The sequence below is a fragment of the Populus alba genome, chromosome 13 (genome assembly GCF_005239225.2).
Source record: "Populus alba chromosome 13, ASM523922v2, whole genome shotgun sequence".
Lineage (NCBI taxonomy): Eukaryota > Viridiplantae > Streptophyta > Magnoliopsida > Malpighiales > Salicaceae > Populus > Populus alba.
This window is the reverse complement of record NC_133296.1, coordinates 11,759,950-11,769,712: the sequence shown is the minus strand read 5'-3', so window position 1 is coordinate 11,769,712 and position 9,763 is coordinate 11,759,950. Positions and strand designations below refer to the sequence as shown.

Here is a 9,763-nt window from a genome sequence, read left to right as displayed (position 1 = left end):
CTCAAATACTAGTTGGTTGACAAGTTTAGTCATTGACTTACGAAGATGAGTAAGAAAACCTTGCAATCATAGCGTGTGTGTGTGTGTGTGTAACTTACAAGGCAAATCAAATTTTCATGCATAACACGTAACGTCTTGTGGGCCTGTTGGCCTTTCATTTCATTATATACCTTGACAAACATATCATTATTTGTATTCTTCTCATGATCTTTACTTCTTCTCTTTAACAACTCTTTACTCAATTCCTCATTCTAAATTTGTAGGCAATTTATTATCTGACTTTTATCTTATAAACTTTCCCTTTTAAAAATATCCTCAAGCTTTGACTCTGATGTAAATCTATCCTATGGTACCACCTCGTAAACCAAACTAAGAAAAACGGCGAACCCCTCCTAAATTTTACATCATGGATACTTTTAAAAACTCAATCACTATAATGGATAACTTCCTGCCAACTTCCAAATATAATAATTAGTACCTCAATCTCTTATCTAAATTGTTTTACTCAATTAGTTATAACTTTAATATTCCATCTTTATCAATATAATATATAAACATGTCTATTTATATCTTTACATACTTATTGATCTTCTATTTAACAAACATGTTGTGCTATTACATGTCTTTCAGTCATAATGTTTGTATTCTTTTCAAATAGTGATTTCACGTAATCTTATTTCTTTCAACACCTAGACTTTCCTAATTCACTCATTATCTATTACTTTTAGGTTGTTAATTCAGTTACCTCTCCAACACATCAAAACCACCTTAACAATTCCCAAATAGACCACTTTTCTATTAATAAAACAACTCATAAGCATCCTTCCACATTGTTTAATTAATCCCTTGTTGTTTATATCATATCTTACTATTATCAATATCCATAAATTCTTCATACATACACTGCCCAACACAACATTTAAATGCACCACATTGCTATCCCTATAATAGTACTCTAACTTCTATCATAAGCTATTAAAAAAATCATACGAATTGCATTTCAAAGTCATCTCAAAATACAATACATCTAGTATTAATAGTCACGACTACCCGGGGCTGACTACCTAAATTGGTTCTATATTAATATCACTAGTCAAACTTCCTCCATCTTTAAGTCAAATTTGAATCTTTCATCTGAGTCATTCCACATTCTACTTCATTTCCTTTTTCTATCATAATTTTGTTTTCTGGTTTTTTATTTTTGTGTTTCATTCATTTTTCATGATTTTCAATATAATCCATAATTATTATATTTCCTACAAATCCTATATTGCATATCAACAATCTTACATATCTGATTATATCTTTTGGTTATTCAATACAACCTTAAATTACCATCATCAATGATACTATTTAATTCTGGCTAAACCTTACGAGTGCCAATAACTCTAGCAAAACCTTTTCATTATCCAATAACTGTGGCAAACCCCTTTTGGTTGCTAATAATATGGTTATCTCTTATGGATGCCAATCAATCCGACAAACTATTTTGGTTGCCAATAATCCAATTATCCTTTATAAATGCTAACAACTCTAGCAAACCTATTTTGGTTGCCAATAACTCTAGCAACCCTTTTTTAGTTACTAATAATCTGTTTATCCTTTATGGATGCCAATTAATCTGGCAAACCATTGCGGTTGGCAATAATTTGGCTATCTTTAATGGATGTTATTCAATCTAGCAAACCTTTTTAGTTCCAATAACCTGATTATCCTTTATGGATACCAATAAATCCAGTGAACTCTTTCAGTTGCCAATAACTCGGTTATCCCTTATTGATACCAATAACTCTGGCAAACCCATTTGGTTGCCAATAACTCTTTTTATCTTCTTGCTTCATTCCTACTTCCCCTTTATACTTTTAACATTCATCATATGATAATACATTTAAAGGATTTGAAATTATGAAACTATGATAAACTCTATAAATAGTTTAAGGTGCTGAGTATCTATCTATAAAGTGTGTAGTTCCTGCTCCACTCGCACACTGCTTAATTCCAATAATATCTCATTTATCAATAGAACTACAAACTATTATAAAACACATTAAATCAACCTAAGAACCTTATCCCAGTTCCTATTTAACATGTATTTATAAATTAACAAGTAAATTCACAAGGTTCAACACACATCCATACTTTATATTGTTCTCATCATCTATAAAACCCAATTCTACCATTTACTCAAGGTATATTCATCTATTAATGCACAACTATGGAATTATTCACATAAATTAACATCCATGCACTCCATTTAACCAAATTCCACACTTGAAAATACCTTTTATATATAGTACTTTAATATGTTTGACCAAAACCCTTTTTACACATGTTATATCATTATAGAATGTTAATCATTAGCACAATTTCGCTTAGCATAATGATTTATATCCTCAATTTTCTTTTTATCATGTATTTTAGGCCGAAACTAACATTTAATTTTTCAAAATATATACTATCATTCCCTTATTAAAAGATCCTTTTAACATATTTTAATTCAAGTTTAAAAAAATGTTTCAAGGTATTGATCTGTCCAAAAGCCCATTTCTTATTATTTTCCTAAAATGACTAAAACCTTCAAGTCATTTGCTCTTGAGTTTTATCTTTCATCTTTCTTTTAAGTTTCTCACTTAAATAATCTAAAACACACTTTAAATCTATAAATTCAATTAATAAAATCCTAAACCTTTTTCTATGTATTATGGTCAAAACCTTCACTAAAAAATCCTTTATTTTGTTTTTCAATTCCTTGTTCAAACTCATCTAACTTGTTTAATTATATGAAGAACAATCATTTTCAAGCAAGCATTAATACATAAATCAATTTCCTCCCTAAATTACTAGCTTAGCCAAACCTTCCCCTTAATAAACCAAGGGTTGCTTTTCCAATTTCAACATTATCCAACCTAGTTTAGCATGTTTCCATCGTAAAACAATTACTTTACGTATATTAAACTCATCATTAACATTAATTCTTTTCCAAGCCCTAGGTTTTACACAAACCCATAATCAACCAATTTATGAAAATCATGTAAAAACTTAATAGAACTTGAAAAGAATCTTTATTCTCACTTACCCACACCAAATTAAGGAGAAATTTCAAGTTTAAACTATAGTTCAACATAATTTCACATTCAAAATCCCTCATCTACCATAGTTTATTTTGGCCAAACACCACAAGGGAACAAATCCATGGATTTTCCTTCAACTTTCCCTATAATTTCACATTATCCATTCCTAAAATACATCCAAGGATACATTTTATCACAAGTTTAACAACATCAATTCATCATTCAAGTCAAAACTCAAGCTTAAACACATACCAATCTCATACCCATAACCAAAGCCAGCTAAAAATTGCATATAAATGAAGAAGAAGGCTTCCTTACCATTTTAAACACCATTTCCATAAAGTTTGATGCAAGAAAACCCAAACTCTTCTTCAATCTCTTCAAGATTTTTTACTTTCTCTCTCTATACCTTCATATTTTTTTTCTTGATTTCTCACTCCAAAACAAACTTAGATCATGCTTATTTTTTTAATAGAATGATTAATCCTCACAAAAATCTCTCAATTAAACAAGAAATCACTCAAAATCTAATGAAAAATAGAGATTCTTACATTCTCCCTAGCTACTGGAACTTTCTATCAACTTCTCTTGTTTATAGAGAAGAATTTTGCTTATTTTACCATTTTACCCCTCATAATGCTTTCTTGTATTTTTTTATTTTTTTTTGTGTAACATACTTGGTTGTTGAACTAAATTGTGAGATTTTTCTGAAATTTAATTGACCTAAAAATTTAACCCAAGGTAAAAAAAATATGTTAAGAGAATTTAAACCAAAATTGCTGCCCCATCAACGGTTGGATTGCAAGTTATGCGTGATAATGTAAAAATGATCGGTTTGTGATTTTTCATCAAACAAATCCAAATTTTTTTATTCAATCCTTGCATATATAATATCAATCATTCCACTAAATCTTAGGGACCATTTTTTATTCCAAAATATATTTATTATTTACTTATTTCTTTTTTGTACTTGTAACTGTTTCAAGCTAACATTACTGATTTTTAGTTGGGTTTACACTAACAATTTTTTGTATCATTAACGTTTATTCCTCATTTCCATTATAATTTCTCAGAATTATTTTTCCATTCTCAAAACATATTTATTTTAAATCTTTTTTATTCTTCTATCCATCAAAACCTGTTACTATTTTCGCCGTTATTATGAGTTGTAAACTAAAGTTCATAATCCTTATTCTAGCTTCAACTACACCTTTAAACTTATTTATGGAGGTCACCCCCTCCCTTACATATCAAATTTACTATTATTTTCACCATTTATTCATTTCCTTTTGTTTTGAGTTTTCATTTCTCAGGATCTCATCATTTTCAATTCTATGTTTATGCGGGGGTTTACAGATGTAGTATCTCTTGTCTAGAATAATTGAACAAGCACAAAACATCACCCTTCAAGTATATTTCTAAATCTTTTATTAAAAAACAAATCATCAGGAAAATTATAAAAAAGATAAAGAAGATCACTTTAAAGACCCATAATCCATAAAATTATAGCAAAATTCTTCTGACTACAATATGAAGTTAGTATTGTAGAGTACAATCACATTTATGAAGATCAAATCCATGTGCAAGAAAACAAGTAAAATATATGAAGATCTCATCCAACTCATAGCTATATAATGACTCTTTAAACAACCGTATAAGTGGTTCGAAAAAAGATTTGGACATGTGGAAAAAAAATACATGTGCAAGACTAACATAAGAAAACTAAAAATAATTACTAGGTTAATTCCCCAACCTATAAAAAACCAACACATGAAAACCAAAAAGGAAAAGTTATTGTTATATTTATGATGTTAAATTAAAGATTGATTTGAAAAAAAATATTGTGATAGTTAGGTCTTGTTTGATATTGTGATCTAAACATGTTTTTGAAAAGTTTTGAAATTGTTTTTTTTAAGTTTCGAGATATTTTTTATTTTTAAATTTTTTTAATATATTAATGTAAAAAATAAATTTTTAAAAATAAAAAATATTATTTTAATATATTTTTAAATAAAAAATAATTTTTAACACGCGTTCAAACTCCTCCAGTCTCCATGCCGTTGCATACTCAAAGAGATGAGCAGTGGAAAAACGATAAATAGCAAAACATTTCAGCCAAAGTTTTACATAGTTTTTGTTTTTTTTGGGGCATTTATAGCCAACTTCTCCTTCACCTCTATCCCACCTACTCTTCCTCTCAAATATTCCATTAAAAAAAATTCATTAAAGAATTTCTCTGCTGTCGTAGAGAAGACTATCATTTCTTTATCTTTTTCTTTTTTTGCAGGAAAACATGCTACTTTCCATGAAAATTTCTTGACCCTCTCTAGCTTTCTGTCAAAACTACCTCAAAAGATTTCTGGATTGTTAAAAAACGAGGTTTTACAATCATGGGTAATTTAATTTGCATGACAAAGAAGGACACTAGAGATAATAATCATGGATCAAAAAGCAAGAGAATGGGTAGGTCTCAAAGGAAGTTGTTGGCAGAGGAGGAGTTTTTGCATAGACAAGCTCTATCTATGGCACTACAACAGCACCAATTGTCTCAGAGATTTGATGGATCCATGTCCAGGAGGATTGGTTCAACTAGCTCTAGAAGAAGAAATCTCTCTGATCCTTTCTCTAATGGGAAACAGGTTGCTCACTTGCTCTTTGTAAAGGCTTTTGTTTGATATTTTTGCTTTTACTTTGTTTCCTTTTCTTCTTGTTAAACTGGTGAGTTAATTACTGTTCCTTACATGATTGGATCTAATACGGAAAGTAGATGGTGTAAACATGATTAATTGTGGGCACAGTTGAGAAAAAGGTCCCCCAATCATGAGTGCAAGCAACCTTGTCAACAGTCAAGTTTCATGAATGCATTTGTTTAAAAAGACGAAGGGGAAAAGGGATTCTTTTACTTTTATTTGTTTGATTGATTTCTTTAAAAGTGCATCCGGAAAAGTATGTTCAGTTAATTCCCTGCGCTCTTCAAGGCCAATAAGGAACCAAAAGAGGATTCGACTTTTTCATTTTTTAATAGTTAATGCTAGCTGGGGCTACTGTGCTTTTTTTCTAGTCCACTCTTAGTTACTAAGAGTACAGAATCTTGAACCAGTTAACTATGATCTAAAGCTCTCGTATGTCTATTGGGAATGGACTAGACTGTGCAACTTACGCTAATAGGATTAAATGAGATTCTAAATGAATCCGAGTAGTTGGGAAGTTAAGAACTGTAACTCTTAGTTACTAAAGTGAAGCATATGATATGATAAATGCATAAGCTATGGAAAGAAGCGAAAATTAACGCTGAAATGTATCAATTTCTGAATGTTGTTGTTACAGTTAAGGTCCTTCTGAAAAATTATCGTCACGGCTCCATGTTGTTGTTATCATCACGGCTCCAATATAGAAAAACCTGTCGTGCAGCTTGTGCTTGCATCTGGAGAATTCCTTATTCTGTAAGGATGGTAAATGAGTTTTTTCCAGGAAAAAAGGGAGAAAAGGCTGAGTTCTTGTTGATTAGGGTTACAATTCAACTGCCTAGCTTAAATTCTCTTCTATTGTGTGTTCAAGACAAAAATAAGCTTAACTGTGGTGTGCTGTTTTTATTGAAACATAAAAAAATTCTATGCAATACATTCCCAGTGGACAACATCTAAAATCTATTTTGATGATCCATAAAGTGTTCTCCACAGTTTTTTGCAATTAGCTTTTCTTTTAGCTTATGTTTGTTATTTCCTCATAAGCAATGTGTCAGATAAATAGCATTCTGATCTGTTATAGTTATTGACCGTCACTGGTGGCCTTCTTATTTTCTTTTCAACTTAACAGGGTGTTGTCAGATATGTTCTTAATTGTGTTGTAAATTTTTTCCTAGGCACCAGACTTTCTGGAGAATATGAAGTTAAATAAGCTTGTTCTGGTGCATGGAGAAGGTTTTGGAGCATGGTGTTGGTACAAAACTATTGCTTTGTTGGAGGAAGCAGGATTGGTTCCTATTGCCATAGATCTAACAGGATCTGGTATTGATCTGGCAGATACAAACAGTGTCACAACATTGGCAGAGTACTCAAAACCATTGATTAGTTATTTAGAAAACTTGCCTGAGGATGAACAGGTAAGTGATAGGCATCTTATCCCCGTCATTCCTATACACCTTCCATGTCCTTTGCCAGTCTGTTCTTTGCTATATTTTTTCTATGTAATACTATTCATGTGCAGGTTATTTTGGTTGGCCATAGTACTGGAGGTGCATGTGTCTCTTATGCACTTGAGCATTGCCCCCAGAAGATCTCGAAAGCTATTTTTCTCTGTGCTACAATGGTGTCTGATGGTCAGAGGCCTTTTGATGTGTTTGCTGAAGAGGTATAGCATCAAAGCTTACTTGCTTAGTCTATGTGAAAATCTATTAAGCTCAATTAAATGCTGGTCCAATTAATAAATCATGATGGTTTGCTACCATGCTTGTCATTGATGACTCTTGAACTTACTGAGACAAATAGTAATTCTGCCATGCTACTCATGGATTTTGAAGGAGATGGATTAATCAGAGTTCAATCTTTTTAATAATTGAATGTGAAAAATGAATCTGAATGGGTTCAAATCATTGTATTTGTCTGCAGCTAGAAGAGAAAAAACTATATAGAATCAAGAAAGCCAATAGAAATTTGGCTTCATCCTCGGGTCCTAAAGCCAAAACTGTAAAGCTACCTTTGTTACTGAACTGTTGACTATTCAGGTTTGTTACCCTTACTATGGAAGAGAAAGTTCGGAGATCTTTCATCATTTATGCTTTGTATGCATTTTTGTGGGGTTAGATGCCATACCCTATGGATTTGCATGCATCCTCTATTTTGTGATGACCAAGATTCTTACATCTGAAACTTGAACTGCAGTTTGACACTATGTTATCTAGCTACCTTTTATCTATCTAATTGTCTTATGTGAAGATCCCATCTCAGATAGGAAGCTTCCTTATCTGCTCCTTGAAACTATTCCTCAAACCTGACAATTCCAGACTGGTTAAAGGATCGGATTGCACACTCTAGTCAGTTCCTAACAGAGCTAAGAGCTTCTATATAAGGCCTGGAATTGTTGTTCTTGTCCCACTGGAATGGGGTTACGAAAAGGAAACTTGTGACAAAACCTTTACCTTTCTAGCTATCCCAAGACCATTACAGTTGCACCAAGCAATGGCACTTTTTCTATATATATTAAAAAAATGATTCTTTTGAACACTTTTTGTTGCTTTCGATTCTGAGTTGGGTCTAATAACTATAGAATTTTATTGCAGCTTGGATCTACAGAACGCTTTATGCAAGAATCACAGTTTCTGATTCATGGAAATGGTAAAGACAAGCCTCCTACAGGATTTATGTTTGAGAAACAGCAAATGAAAGGTTTATATTTCAATCAATCACCAACAAAGGTATGCTACTAGTCAATCCAATCATATCGCCATTGTTTCTATAATCATCTGGCCACTTTTGCAATGTATTTTATGGAAATCCATTCTGATGCCTTGACAAAATAAATATGGGAAATAGTTCTCAACATTGTATGGCATCCATCTGGCTAACGTTTCCAGCTACTTTGGTTTATAACAAGTTGCTCCTTGTTGAGTGGAAGCCTACCATAGTCTGCAAAGAGCTTGAATTGTCTCTGCTCTCACTACAATATGTCCATTGCTAGAGGAAGTAAAACTCAATGAGGAATATTGGTTACTTTCAGGATGTTGCGTTGGCCATGGTTTCAATGAGACCCATTCCACTTGGTCCTGTCATGGAGAAGCTATCATTGTCCCCTGAAAAATATGGAACTGGCCGGCGGTTCTTCATTCAGACACTGGACGATCGTGCTCTTTCACCGGATGTCCAAGAAAAGCTAGTGAGGGATAGTCCACCAGAAAGAGTCTTCAAGATTAAAGGAAGTGATCACTGCCCATTCTTTTCAAAGCCTCAGTCCCTTCATAAAATATTGTTGGAAATTGCTCGAATACCATAGATTATATTTCAGGAAATTGAGTTCAAGCCTTTTCCAATGTGAAGGTCCAGTAGTAGGTAACACTTGGGCCATATACCTACTGTTATTTATCTCCTTTTCAGGTATGTTTACAGGAAGGTAAATTTATCAACTTTTTTCTTAGACAAATCTCAGTATCATTTATTTATTATGACTGAATGGAAGAGGGTTCCTCGTCATGTTTTTTGAAGGCTGATTATGGTCATTTTTACTAGTTTGTGAAGAATTTGGTTTGATCCTCTGTTTGCTCTATTGCTGGTGGATAAGCAAAAAATAAACAAAATAAATAAATAAAGAGTGGACATTCCCTCAGAACTAATAGTATAAGCTAGATAGTATGTCCACTCTATGTAGTGAGGTCATTTTCAAATTTATTTGTATTTAATTATATAGTAATTAAACTATATGTTCTTATAGACCTGAAAGAAATTATGGAGAAAAGAATGTATTTTTCAATCAATTTTTTTAATTTATGTATTTTTGTTTTGTTTTGAAGAAAGCATGTTTATTTATTTATTGATCCCTAGTTTTTTCAATAAAAAACGCGATTAAAATAAATATTTATAAGAATTCAAATTATTTATAGAGTAGAAAACAAAAGTGTTTCTTTAGTCAAAATTCAATAACCCCCTTTTCTTATTCTTTTTTTTTTTTTTACAAAAATATATTATTTTACTACTAGCATG

At 31.8% G+C, this 9,763-nt stretch overlaps 1 protein-coding gene across 1 annotated transcript; it reads left to right on the top strand.

The window, feature by feature from the left end:
* Window positions 1-5,169: 5,169 nt before the first annotated feature.
* LOC118035486 (putative methylesterase 12, chloroplastic) lies at window positions 5,170-9,313 on the top strand. Its single transcript, XM_035041069.2, has 5 exons — window positions 5,170-5,710; window positions 6,934-7,173; window positions 7,278-7,421; window positions 8,350-8,484; window positions 8,787-9,313. The coding sequence occupies exons 1-5, from the start codon at window positions 5,462-5,464 to the stop codon at window positions 9,057-9,059; spliced, it is 1,041 nt and encodes a 346-aa protein (XP_034896960.1). The 5' UTR covers window positions 5,170-5,461; the 3' UTR covers window positions 9,060-9,313.
* Window positions 9,314-9,763: the final 450 nt, after the last annotated feature.

What these genes read in the sequence shown, in the direction of transcription:
- LOC118035486 (XM_035041069.2), top strand. Translation starts at nt 5,462, where the DNA reads ATGGGTAATTTAATTTGCATGACAAAGAAGGACACTAGAGATAATAAT. An exon ending in CTTTCTCTAATGGGAAACAG is followed by an intron (nt 5,711 to 6,933) that starts GTTGCTCACTTG and finishes ATTTTTTCCTAG; the next exon opens with GCACCAGACTTTCTGGAGAA. An exon ending in TTGATGTGTTTGCTGAAGAG is followed by an intron (nt 7,422 to 8,349) that starts GTATAGCATCAA and finishes ATTTTATTGCAG; the next exon opens with CTTGGATCTACAGAACGCTT.